Consider the following 13,866-nt stretch of genomic DNA (forward strand, 5'->3'; position numbering starts at 1 on the left):
TCTTACTCTCTAGCATGCACAGTGATGGTGCTTGGTAGCAATAGATGATGTTTCTGTTTTGCCTGTTGTTTTATATTTCATTATGGACCTTATGATTGTAAAATGGCTTTCTATGAATCACTTTGAGAAAAAACAGAATAGGAATTAGGATTTTTACATAAAAAATCATTTTTAATTTTGTTTCTTTAAAATGATGTTAGCATATATGGGAGCACTTAGAAAGTACATGATGGATATAATTGGATTTCATTGCAGTGATTGCATGAATGATACGGTGCAAAGTGAAAACCACATTACATTTCATGGCTCTGATTTCAATCAGTGACTTTCAAAATCACAGTATTTTGTAATAATATTGTTTCATCTGTTTTCTGCATGATAAGTAAGTGCTAAGAAAAGTAAGCCTTTGGAAAGTTTCCCTCAGGTGTAGTCTTGTTCTTATTTCCTGTTTCTTAATCTTCCCCAAATCCTCAGTAGCTAACAGTAACTCAGTAGCCTTGTGCATGTTGAGAGGGAACAGGATTCAAAGTATATTTTATTTCAAGTTTGAGTTTTCATCAAGAGCATTGTAGGTCATCATTGCAGTTCAGATTTCATCACTTCTACAGGCAAACATGCCCTAAGCACAGGCAGTCTGGCAGAACTGTTCCAGGCTTTCAAGCCATCCGTGATATCCAAATAAAGTTGACCTTAGTGCACTTAATAATTTTAGGGGCCTCTCTAATATGCATGTGGTTGTCTGTAATCGCAAGGGAGCAGCCCTGGTGTTGCACACAATTGCCATGTGGCAGGACTGTTGTTGATTGCTGAATTGTGTTAGTGAGGGAGCCTCACAGCAGGAAATGATGCTGTCAGAGATCTCATTCTGGTTCCTGAAATAGCTAAATCAAGGCTTGGATGAGAGACATTTAAGATGCTGTTAAGTGCTTTTGATGTTGGTGATGGTGATCCTTTAAGATGGCACCCCTCTGTCCTTTTGAAGGCACTGTCAGTTAGTTGACGTATGAAATTACTTCTTCCGGCTTTAAAAATGGCACTGAATTTTTCTATAGCATTGAAATGTTAACCCTGGTACTTCAGCTTCATACCAACTTATGAAATTACTTTGATTTTAATTAAGATAAATTCTTATTTAGTACCTCTGCAGCACTTTGGAAAGTAAGTGCAGATATATTCCATTTTTTGTCCTGGAGAAATTGTACTTTGCATTTCTTTTGAGCTTTCAATACTGTAATCTTAATTTCTTATCAAACAGTTCAGTATCTGGTGCTGCTGGGGAGATAGGAGGAGAACTGAAGCTCTTGAACTTAAATATCTATGAATAATAAAATTATTCAAGCTGAAATGAATGTTAGGAGATCCAGCCCCCTGCTTTAAGCAGGGTCAACAGTGTTCTTAGACCATGTTGTTTAGAGCATTGATCAGTCAAATTTTGAAAACCCCCAAGGACAAAGATTCTGCAGCTTCTCTGGGCCGCTTTCCTAGTTTAATTATCATCACCATAGTGAATTCTTGACTGTTTCTTTATCTCTACTTGGAATCTCCCTTGTATCAATCTGTGACCATTATCACTTGTTCTTCTGGCATGTATCTCAGTAGAGAGCCTGGCTCCATCTTCTCAGTTACCTCCTTACAAGTATTGGAAGGCCCCTGTTAGATCCCATCCTCCCCTGATTTTTCTGTTCTTGAGACTGAGCAAGCTCTTTGCCCTCAGCCTGTCCTCTGTGTAAATGTTCAACTCCTGACCATCTTGGTGACCCTTCTCAAAACACACTCAATATTCTCAAATCATGCTTGCTGCACTTGGAGGGCACAAAACTGGACACAGAATCGAGATACAATCAAGTAGTGAATAAAGAGAAATAACCCTTTGCCTCCAGCAGTTACAGTGCGGTGTGCTGTTTGCTGTCGGAGCTGCCACACGCAGCTTTGCCTTACTGTTTAGCAGAGCTGCTCCCCAGCTGGTCAGTCTCTAGCTTGTACTGTTGCAGGAGTTTACTCCCCTGTGCAGGACTTTCTCTGTTGATTGTTATGAGGTCCTTGTTTGACCCTTTTTTGCCTCTCTAGGTCCCCTCTGAGTGGCCATCCTGTGCTGACACACACTGATTATATCCCCCAGCTTGGTGTTGTCCACAAATTTAATGAGAGTGCATCCCTTCTCCAGCTTTAATGCTGACTATTGTTTGCAATTCCAAGCAAAACAAAGGGATGAGGGATCTCAAGGGCCTGATGGTTTGGGCTTACCTACATGTAAGGATTTGTACAGATTCAAGGCAAGGCTGAACTTTGGTGAAGTTGTTCCTATCTCCATGCACTGGGCATATGCCAAAACACAGATTCTTTCTTCTTAAAACTTTATCCCTTTTTTTTCTGTTCTGGGAGAATTTAATACATAGAAAATACTTCAAATTAATTTTTTAATTTCGGGATAGACTTGGGAAATAATCCTTCTTTTCTCTTTGGAAATTTGTAAATGGTTAAGAATCCTGACACAATGAAGACACGTTGGCTGTTTTTAAAATAAATAGGTTGTTTTAATAAATAAAATGGATTTACTTAGCTGCTCTTTTTTAAAATTTATTTTACAGTGGATTCCAGTCTTGCAAGACTTCCGAAATAAAGATACCCTCTGGGGCTTTGTACCGTATGAAAGTGACAAATCTTCAACCGAAATTTCATTTCCAATTACGCTTCACATTGGAGATTACAATATGGATGGCTACCCAGATGCTCTTGCTATACTAAGAAACACATCTGGAAGGTAGAGTATATGTAAACCTAGAAATAAAAACCATTAAATGCACGTTCAGTCATCATCTTCTGTCAAATCCTGACTTCAGCTCTCAGTGTTAGCTGGTAACGCCATGCTGCTGAGAGCTGGGGAGCCTATTCGATGCTGTCATGTGGACTGAACATTTATTGGTGACTGCTGAAAAATGCACTAGTGTGTTTTGCCCCTTTTCAGAACCAGGAATTTTGGATGCACCTAATAATTTAGTGGTGATTTTGTATTGCCAAAAAACTTGTAACCTTTCCTGTTGACTTTGTCAGTGTAATCATTCTCTTTTTTTTTGCTTTTTTTTCTTCATTACCTTCTTTCTCAATACTTTGTGTTGCTACCACCTGCTGTTAGGTGGGAGAGGGCATGTGCTGATGCTTACAGGGAGGCTATTGTACATCGAGGAGTTAGTGATCCACGTTAACAGTTGACCTGAGCTCCCCTGTGCTGTTCAGCACATACCATTTGGCTGCAGGATAAACTCTGCCAGCAAATCGTAACGGAGGAGCCTGTAGGCAGCTCTCGCTTGGCACCTGGTGATGATACTACTGGCATGTCCTTGCCTTCACCTTGAAGTAAAAGAGTTTTTCATGTGAATATCCTTTTGCTTGACAGTAGGAATGATGAATAGACTTGTTTACTTCTAAGAAAAACCTACAAGAGCTCTATAGACCATAATGCCAGTGAACCTCACTGCAGACAGGATAAGTGCAGCGTGCCATGCCCTGACTAGAGGTGTCAGGTGTCTCACGCTGCACAACTCGGGTTTTCCAGCAGCTGAAGATTTTCTGTAAGGTTTTCTGTACTATCTCCTTTTCTTCCTCATGTCACCGCTTGTAAAACACATTTGAATCAATACCTTGTGGAGTCTCAACATCTTCCTTACCGAGATCTATGACAAATACTTGCACTAGTGCATTACAAGGCAAAATAGGTGTCTCTTAGAGGTATACTTATTATCTTCCTCAGTATGGTATTTTGGATGAGCTTGAGTGCAGGTTCATAATTTGAATTAATAGTAAGGGAAATAACTGAGGAGTTCACTTTGGTGCTTAAGGTAGTATGTAGACAGTATAGGCAGTATATATTTAGACGCTGAAGTCAATTCAGATCCTCTAGTGGTTGCCTAAATGAGTCACCCACTGACGTTTTTGTGTTAGTTTTTCAGATACTGACACATACCTAAAAATGACCCAGTCTGAAGAGTTATTCAGCCTTTGTGATGTGATTCAGAGTCAAGGCAGTGAGCAGATGAGCTCTGTCTCTCTACCTCTGAGCCTTAAAATAAGTAGCACAGCAGATGCTTATATTCAGACATGTCAGAGGAGAAGGAGGTGATGCTGTTACTGCCCACAACTTGCATAGGCCAAGTTAAAGCACTTCGACTCTGAATGTTGAGTTGTTTACACCATAACCTTAGTTGAGAGTTTGTGTCTTCAGTTCATCAGTCATTGAATAAGACTGTAAACAGTCTATAGAGAGCAGACTGGAACCAGTCTTTCCTCTTCCACAGAAGTACCATGGCATTTAACTGTACAGTTGTTCTTGGTTTGGGACTTAAGCCCCATAAATGTTGTGTTTTGAGGTGTAGTATAGGCTGTCCTCTAATATGTACCCTGATGATTTGTACACTCAGAAGGACCTTGTGTAGATTTATGGAGTTGAGTTTATTTGAAATGATTTTTTTCTTTCAAATTAAAAAATGGTTTTAAAGGACTTCCTTTATCTTTTAAGACAGGAACCTCTCCCTTCTGGCTGGTGTGTAATTATGACAATATTGTGTAAAAGATTTAAGTAGTTTAAATATAGTTACTCCTCTAAAAGCCCAGTTGCAATGAGTTACTGTGACACACTTTTCTCCTTGCTTCTGATTTGGTTTGTTTATTCAACTGAGTTCATCTTAAAGTTGTTTTGATCCTTGACTTCAAAGTTGAGTGACACAGTAAGGCATAAGGACTGAAGATACTGGCAGATGATTTGTCAGGTTGTTAAAAAGGAAGTTCAGAGAGCTGAGGGAAGTCTGGCCAAAAAAAAGGGAGTAAAATGAAAATTATACATGTTAACATGTATATTTTCAGTATTTGTAGAAAAGTAAAGGAAATAGACTCTTAGTACTTCGGGATAGGAATGAAAGTCACCTTTTTTGCACCCACTATGAAATGTCACTTTCTAAGGAATATTAATTCATTGTTTCTGAGGGCCTTAAACAAATATGTGTAACTGGGTCATAGAGTGAAGAGAGTTAAAATAGTATGGGAATTAAAAGCTCTTCTTAAATTAGAGCAAATTAAAGTGAAAACCTTATTTAATTGATTTTAAACACTTATGGATCAAGCTGTTTGTTTATTTCTCTGAAGCCTTTCATGCTACGTCTACCAATCTAATTTCAGTGATTGATTACTGTGATTAAATGATAAAAGCATTTTTGTAAACTCTTGACCTCAATCTGTGCTAGTCTAGGAAGCCTAACTTATGGTTGCTGTCTGAACTTAAAGAAATTAAAGGAGGCAGAAAGTATTTTATTAATCTGAAAATATACTGCTGTGTGATAATGGAAGAATATGAATAAAATCAATTCTATGGTTTCATCATAATTCTGGAAAGCACTTTAAGGTCAAGTTCTTAACAGTATCTACAAACACTGAAATAAAGATGTGATATGTAGGAGTAACTTTGGACTATTGTCTTCCAGGCCAGTAAGTCAGGAAACATGATTAACAGCTTCAAGTATTTTCAGAGCTGCTGTAAGACCACACTGTTTCATCCCCTGCCATGTCCATCTGATTGTAAATAAAAGCATGTAATACTCTGATAGCATGGAGATATTCCTTATTAACAACAAAAAGGAATCTGTGATTAGTCTTCAGTCTTTCTTTGGTGTTAACTCTTGCCTATAGTAATTTGGCCATATTAAATTAAGCTTTGCTGCATAGACGACCTTCAGTTCCAAGGTTCCAAATCAAAGATAACACTGTACTTTATTGAGCACCATTCATAAGCTGTTTGGGATAACGTTTTGCAGGCAGCACACACAGGTTAGTTGCCACTTGTGTACAATGGTGTGACTACCTAAATATTAGAAGTGGTGCAAATAGCATGTTAAGGACCATATGCTGGTCTGAGTTCAGAGTTCTTTTGCTCTGCCTTTTCTCAATATTTAAGCTACTTTTAGCCTAGAGAAGAGGAGGCTGAGAGGAGATATGATCACTCTCTACAGCTACCTGAAGGGGAGTTGTAGTGAAGTGGGGGTCTATTTCTTCTCTGCAGTAACGAATAATGGAACACAAGAAAATGGTTTTAAGTTTCCAAGGGGAGGTTTAGGTTGGACATTAGGAAGAACTTCCTCACTGAAAGAGTTGTTAAGCATTGGAACGGGCTGCCCAGGGAGGTGGTATAGTCACCATCCCTGCATAGATGAGGTGCTGAGGGACATGGTAGTGATGGGCTTGGCAGTGTGAGGTGACTGGTTGGACTTGATGATCTTAAAGATCTTTTCCAACTGTAGCAATTCTATGATACTATGAATTGCTCAATGCTGAGTGTTACACATTTATGTAGCAGTTCAAGATTGATTTTAAGGTTTCACCATTGTAGCAGTGTCTGTCTTTATGTGTTTTCCCATATAGATTTTCAGGAACAATGCTTTGTCATTTTAAGGGTGATTTTCATTGTTATGGGGAGATATTTTTTTCTGATTACTTTGATTAATATCTTCATTTTATTCTCACAGTGCAATTGCTGTTACATTGTTGTTTGTCCAGTTTGTGATACTCTGAAAGTCATCAAATGCACAATGCCAAGGAAAGGGGAGGAAAAAAGGTTCCTATAGTAAATAAACTTCTTGTGTCTATCCATTCACAAGGTTCATAGTTTATAATTGAGCAATACTCTGTATGTGAAGTGTGAAGCAAGCTTGACAATCTTTTTAAACAATTATCATCTAATTTCTGGAATTTAAAATATGTGATTTGAAAGAAAGCATCTTTATACAACTTCCTCCAGATGTAAAAAAACAGTGTATCAAGATGACCAAAAAAAGAAATGGAAACATTTTGCATAGCTTAGGTTGTCACCTTACCTTATAGTTGATTAATCTGATATGATACTTAGGTAATATTTTAAATGAGTATGACCACTTAAGAATTTCAATATATGATTATGAGTTCTGAGTTACAGATAAAGCAATGTCTTAAGTAGCACAAATCACCTAATTTCATTTTGGCTGGACATTAATTCAATATACTCATGCTTCTAACAGTGAAATGGTAAAAAATAGGTTGTTCATATTAAGCTTCCATCAAATGCAGCCATATGACAGAAAAATAATGGCCTTATTTGTGTATTTTTCACAGAAGCTCAAGAAATGGGATTATAAGGTTTTAAGAGAAGTGTTTAAATATCCCATTTTACTTTTGACACGTCTTACACAGAACAAAATTCTACATTTTTCCCATTGAAGGTTCTGAAGTGTTAACTTGACAGCAAACAAAAAAACTGGTTTTGTCAGAAGTGTATTTTTCCTGGGGTAAATGTTTTGCCCTTCTCTAACTCTGAGATGGGTGGATATGAATGTTGTGGGATATGATACTTATGAGTAGCAAATTATCTGAAACATACCCCAGAAACAAAGGAAAATAAAAACTTTCCTAAGGAGAAGTGCATGTGTGAGTGCATATGGGTGACTGTATCTGGATGCCTTTAAGATACACAAAACCACCTTGTTTTCACTCTCCAAAACAGCAATATATTCAAGGTCATCATGAAGTGGGTTTGGTTATTGGCCCTAGGCTCTGACATGCTTAACTAGCTTTATAGAACACTGTCTGCTCCTGGCTCTGCCCTCAGAGAGGAGGAAACTTCATCTGTTCCCATTGCCAAGGCAGAGATGAATTCTAACGGGCTCCCAGGATACAGACTTGCCAAACAATTGGACTCCCAGTTGGTAAAGTGTGAAGGTTTTCCCAGTTCCAAAAAGAGTGGCAATGTTACAGTATCATAACGTCATAGAATCATTTTGGTTGAAAAAGACCTTTAAGATCATTGAGTCCCAACCACTGACCTCACACTGCCAAGCCCACCAGTAAACCATGTCCCTCAGCACCTCAACTACACAGCTTTGAAGTATATCCAGGGATCAGAGACTGTGTATCATGCTGTTTGTCATCAGCATGCAGGTGTGAACCTTGTGTCTCCCACTGGCCAATATGCATGTATGAGAGAAATTCTTCAGAAGGGAGATTTTGCTATACTAGACCTGGTACTCGTGATTGATAGTCTGTTTCTTATTTTAGTATTACAGCCTGTCCTTCTGTCTGTGTTTGTTACGTGTCAGCAAATGTCCCATTTGGTTTATCTTGTCTTATTTTCACTGTGCTATTGAGTTAGGTTTTGTGGCTTATATTTTACTTTGAAACAATGGAAAACATACCAGTAAAGAATGGGTTTAATCTTAACTTTAATTAGAATGTTATGCAGTGTGTTAGAAAATGTATTAATGGGGCTGTGTGGGGAAGAGATTCTCTTAAAATAATGAAAAAGCACTGACACTTTTCAAGTAGTGTTTAAGCTGAAGGACTGTGGACAGATTATGGAAAATGGCAGATAAGTGCACTTGTTTCAGAGTAGAAGAAAATGTTCAGCCTTTTGAGTGGATGGTTAATGAAATGATTCCTGCTGATTTGGACCCACTTATTTAGTGTATTCATTGGTTTGTCAGGCATGGCATAATGGTCATAATTCTGTCTGTAAAGTTAAAATAAATGCTTGTGGATCTTAGTGTCCAGTGGCTGCTAGCTTTGTTTGGATTATATTTAACTTCATCAGACTTAAAGTTTTCAATTACAGTATTTTTGTAACACCTATTATTTAGACTGTTTGTAGCAAAGAAGTTGATTTTTTTTTAAATACATGTATATATGTGTTTTTTACAGCAATCAACAAGCATTTTTACTAGAGAATGTCCCGTGCAATAACATAAGCTGCAAGAGCATACATCGCATGTTTAAAGTCTTTTGGGACCGCTCAGATCTCAATCAAATCAAGGATGCAGTGGTAGCAACCTTCTTTGATATATACGAAGATGTAAGTTCACCTCTTCACTGCAGCAAACAACATCTCTCTGTGCTGCTGTGTCTGTCTGTGTGCCATGGGCAGGCTGCCGTGTAGAAATGTTGGCTTTACAGCACGTGGCAGGCAGTGCCTTCAGCCTGGGAAGTGCACTCTGGAGATGCTCCCTGGAAGGTGAACAGACAGCAGCTGCCCATCATTGTTTAAAAGTTTGCTGATCCTCTGTATGCTCCATTGGAGCCACCTTCTTCAGCAGCAAGAAAGAAGCCATGGACCACATGCATTGTCCTGGCTGTGGATGGGGCACTCTGTCCTAAATTGCCATAGATTAGTAAGATTTGAAAGACATTAAAATTAGTAGTAAAGGTGTAAACTTTGCTGTGTACTGATTTTTTTCTTTGTATCTGTAAGAGAATTTGGTTGCTAAGTTTAGATGTTATATAGAATAAATCAGCATTCTGATGTAAACTTCTGTTTTCCTCTCTAGGGAATCTTGGATATCATTGTGCTGAGCCAAGGCAACTCCCACAAGGAACTTGCTATCCATACATTAAAAAATAACTTTGAAGCAGATGCCTACTTTGTTAAAGTTATTGGTAAGTTATCACTGTATAATCGAGGCAAAATGGGGCGTTGAGGAGAACATGGATATTTGAGCCTGTGTACCATAACATTATGGTAATGCTCCGTGTAGGATCATTCTAGATAAGAAAAAACATAGGATGGAAAACATTAGGGATTGCAGGAATCTTTTGTTGTGGAATCTGAACTTGGGTATATTGGTTTTGCAGAGGGTTTTTTTGTTGGTTTTATTCTAGTGTACTTATTAAAATTTCAAGTAATCCTGCCCACTGTTTTCAGCACTTTAGCTGTTTTTAGTATCAGTCTTGACCACAATGACCTTTAAATAAGTGTTCTTACCTTGAGTGTGTTTCGTTTTTGGTGGGTTTTTTTACAAGAATGTGTCTTATTTCACTCTGTAACTAGAGGCAGGCTAAATCTTTCCTTTCATCCTCGACCTTTCCTTCTGCATCCTAGTAAAATTCTAAAGACAGATACTAGGTCTTTAAAAACTCATTTCTCTGCTTCCTTCTGAAGGGAAAAATAAAATAATTACCATGTGTCTAAAAATGTTACCTGCAGAGAAAAAGCATGTGGAACCAAGTTATTCAGCCTAAAAGAGTAAGGAAGATCCATGTCTTCTATTCGTAGTTATGCATAACAATGGGGGAAGAATGTTTTGTGTATCAGAACACAGGACACAGCATAAAGTAACAGACTAAGAGTAAACAGTAAGAATAATTTCCTAAATGGCAGCTTGTGAAGCACTAACATAAATTCCTGAAGAAACTGCAGAGTTACCAATATTAGAGGCCTGACAATTGGATTAAGAAATTATGTAGTGTATTTTGAAGGAAAGGCCTGGATTAGCTGAATTTACAAAGCCCCTTCTGTGAATCTTTTGCACAACACTTTCACTTGCTTTGTCTCCTAACATAGTGTTGTCAATATAAAAATGGCATTAGGTCTACAAATATCTATTGGGGTTTTTTTTTAAATATGTGATGCTACTTCAAATGTGGGGGAGGATCAGCTCATCCCCAATTGGAAGAAAAATATTATTATGCTTGCACACATAAACCTGTGTGCAGCGGTGAGAGAGAATGGAAACAGAAAAAATACAGCAATATGGGCTTGAGGGAACACTCTGTTTGTCCATAGTGACTGCCCTTCTAGCTTGCCTAGTTTCAGAAACCTAAGCAATAAACAATAGCCAAATGCACTTATTTTCATCTGTGCTTCCAGCCGGTTGCAGTATTTTCTTTCCCGTCTCTTTTGCTGTACCTCTGTCATATCAAGCCTACTTTACTGGAGTTCTTTTCTAGATCATCTGGAAATGATACAGAATCTAGTGCAGATTGGACTCATTTCATTTCAGCGTGGTGTATACTGGCAGGGTGTATGTTTTGCTTATGCTGTGTGATCTGTTCTGAGAGCCATTTTGTTTCATGTATGAGTCAGTTTGGTGTTTTCAGTCTAAAAGCAACACATGGCAACAAAACACATCTTACTGTAAAAGCATAGAGTAGCAACGAAGATGGCAAGGGTCTGTGAATTAATGAGAGAATTGGTTTAAAAGACAAGAATTATACTATGATACTTGTAATGGACAGTAATTAGGTTTTCAAATTGCATGCCTTACTTTGTCCTTCAAAGGTGTTGAGCTTTGAGCTCATTGTCTTCCATGATTTTTTTTAAGAACAAGTATAAAATGAGGCTGTATGATGAGGACAAAGCTAAACAAGAACAACTAGAGGTTCACCTTCAAAAATTCTATTTGCCTTCATGCTGTTTAAATGCATCTAATCCTAATGCACAGATTCTGAGTGCCATAAGAGAAACAGGACTGCAGCTACTACTGGGGGCTGATGCATTTATTACTTTCCCTTAGCCTAAGATTTTTTCTCATTGTAATACCCTACAATGATTTGTCATGTTGATGAAAGCCTTCTTTTAAATAACACTGTATATAAGGGTAGTGTAATTCACACAAGCATGCAGAAAGTGCTCTACAAAAACCTTGCACTTCACAAAGCCACATCTGAATTATAATTGTGTGATGTCTTAGTGGGGAAAGGAGTAATTTGCATCATGCTTTTTTATTCACTCTGTGTAAATAAATCTATCTTGGAAATCGGAGCAAGCTTCTTTGTATCACCCTTTTAGGATGTATTTTTAAATAGAAAAACCAGGAAATGAGAATTAATGGTGGTCTAAGAATATTTTTACTATGATAGAGGGGAAAGTATTTTTAAGAAAACATACTTTGTGTGAGTTAGTGTATCAATAAATGCATTGTGTTCGCTTATTTGGCATATGGACAATGAGAACAGTTTTGTTCATTATAACCCATGTCAAATGTACTTGCTCAGATAATTACTTCCAGTAGTGAAACTGAACAGTAAATTGCTGCATGACGTTTCGCATCAAATGGCGAGTTGTTTCCATTTCCATACACACCTATGTATAACATTTAAATAAACTTACAGCTTAAAAGGTCTATTTGTAACTAAATACAGTCTTCCAATTCTGCTTTGCCATACCTTCATTTTTCTTGTCTAGGTACTTTTTTGGACTGCATAAAAATGTTATATTTTTTGTATTTTAAGTTTCAACATTGTAAAATTGCAAGCAAAGAATGAAAACTTGGCAATTGTCATGACAGTTGCTCATATTTACACACAAAACATTAGAAATGTTTCTTCACTAGAATAATGCTTTTCTGACTCCAGTAGGGAATAATTTCTAATGAGACAATTGTCCTGTGAAGAGCTTATGTGCACCTTTTAGTATTTCACTGTCCCAAAACGTTTTGTGCCCTAAACCCTATGGAGCCTTAAAGTAGGCAAAAGTGCTTTAAAAATCCTCCTGGTGATTAGGACAACCTGCTCTCACATGTGGTCCAAATCCTATTCTTGCTGACACACTTGCTTTGGGATACCATAATTCTGGAGGAGTTGGTTTTCTTTGGCTTCTGTACTGCCTGGGCTGTACCCTCTTCCCTGCTCATAGCCATTATTGGGCTGATGCTCAACCAAATATTTGAAAGCCACATTTTGCATCAGAGTGACACGTTATGTTATTTTGTTTATGTCTGTGTGTGTTTTGTTGCTTGTTTTAATGATATTTTAGCACTGATGTTCTAATAATGTGGCAGGTTGTTCTAGGTTATAGAACAGATGGCTTTCATTGTCCATCATTGAGTTGATTATGTGTGTTTAACAGATACGTTTTTGTAATGTAACTAATTTTTGCAGCTAATAAGTTTTAAACAAGTAATTGAACAACTGTCACTGGCCTTAGATATTAAGCAGTGTTATGCACATCTGCTTACAATACTTTTGCATTCATAGAGTAAATAGGTAATGGGATTTCTGTTTGTTACAGCTTTAGTGAATCACTTTAAGTCAAGTTGTAAAATTATCCCTTCCATAGAAGAAAAAGCCTTTACATACATTCACCAGTTAAAACAGTAAAGCTTGAATCTCTGCCAATATTTTTAAATGGTTAGAAGTGGAAAATAAAGATCAAAATTTACATCCACTATTTTTCAAATGCTTTAATTGGGACCTTTTTTTATCTGGTGAATCTCCTCTTTTGAAGCTTGTTAATCAGTGAGGGTATGATAAAACAGTGAGTAGCTGATTAATTTCTGCAAAGTATGTTTCAAACAGATTAGAAAATCTGTAATACAGGAGCATTAGTCACATAGAAGACATTTATTTTCTTTGTGTGTTTTAATGGATACCTGACACTATTACTATACCAGATTTCTGAGGTAGTGCTTGGGAAATGGCTTGTTAAACAAACATTGCAAGCTCCCTCTTTTGTTTTTGCAGTTCTCAGTGGGCTTTGCTCTAATGACTGTCCTCGGAAAATAACAGTAAGTGTAACTATAACTTTGCATTACTATTTAGCTTCAAATAAACTGAGATCTAATTATACCAAAAACTCTCCACATGTTAAGACAGTTATTGACTGGAACAATGCATAATCCAACTCATGACTGGCCAAGTTCTGCATATTTGAGACTTTTGCCCATTGTCAGCCGCCTGCTCAGAGATAGTCGATTGGCTGATTCTGCAGTGAGCTTTGTTACCCAGGATCATGGGGGCTGGAATATACCAGGTACAAGAAAAATCTGTGTAATACAGCTGGATTCCTAAACTGTGTAGTGTGCCAAGGCTGGTCTGGGCAGTCAGACAGGCCAGGCAAACCTGCCGAGGGCACAGATTCAGCCATATAGCCACTTCTGGACTCAAGTACAGTAAGTGGGTACAATGAAGGATAGAGGGGAAGGAAATATACTTGGTTCTGATGGTTTTGCAGATAGCTGCATCATCTCCAGAGATCCTGCAACTCACCCACCAAACTTTCAATTAGCAAATTACTCATAGTGAAAGCTGGCCTAAAAGAGGCACTTCAAGGGATCAAAGCTAGTGTTAGTGCTTTCATTCTGC

General features: G+C 37.7%; 1 protein-coding gene across 1 annotated transcript in view; it reads left to right on the forward strand.

Moving 5' to 3' along the window:
• ITFG1 (integrin alpha FG-GAP repeat containing 1) overlaps positions 1 to 13,866 on the forward strand; it is a 75,424-nt gene that overhangs the window by 41,557 nt on the left and 20,001 nt on the right. The window contains exons 10-13 of the mRNA XM_010201241.2: positions 2,589 to 2,761; positions 8,710 to 8,860; positions 9,333 to 9,441; positions 13,246 to 13,289. Coding sequence (XP_010199543.2) covers positions 2,589 to 2,761; positions 8,710 to 8,860; positions 9,333 to 9,441; positions 13,246 to 13,289 — 477 coding nt within the window. The remainder of the gene's footprint in view (positions 1 to 2,588; positions 2,762 to 8,709; positions 8,861 to 9,332; positions 9,442 to 13,245; positions 13,290 to 13,866) is intronic.

Source organism: Colius striatus, chromosome 14 (genome assembly GCF_028858725.1).
Source record: "Colius striatus isolate bColStr4 chromosome 14, bColStr4.1.hap1, whole genome shotgun sequence".
NCBI classification, from domain to species: Eukaryota; Metazoa; Chordata; class Aves; order Coliiformes; family Coliidae; genus Colius; species Colius striatus.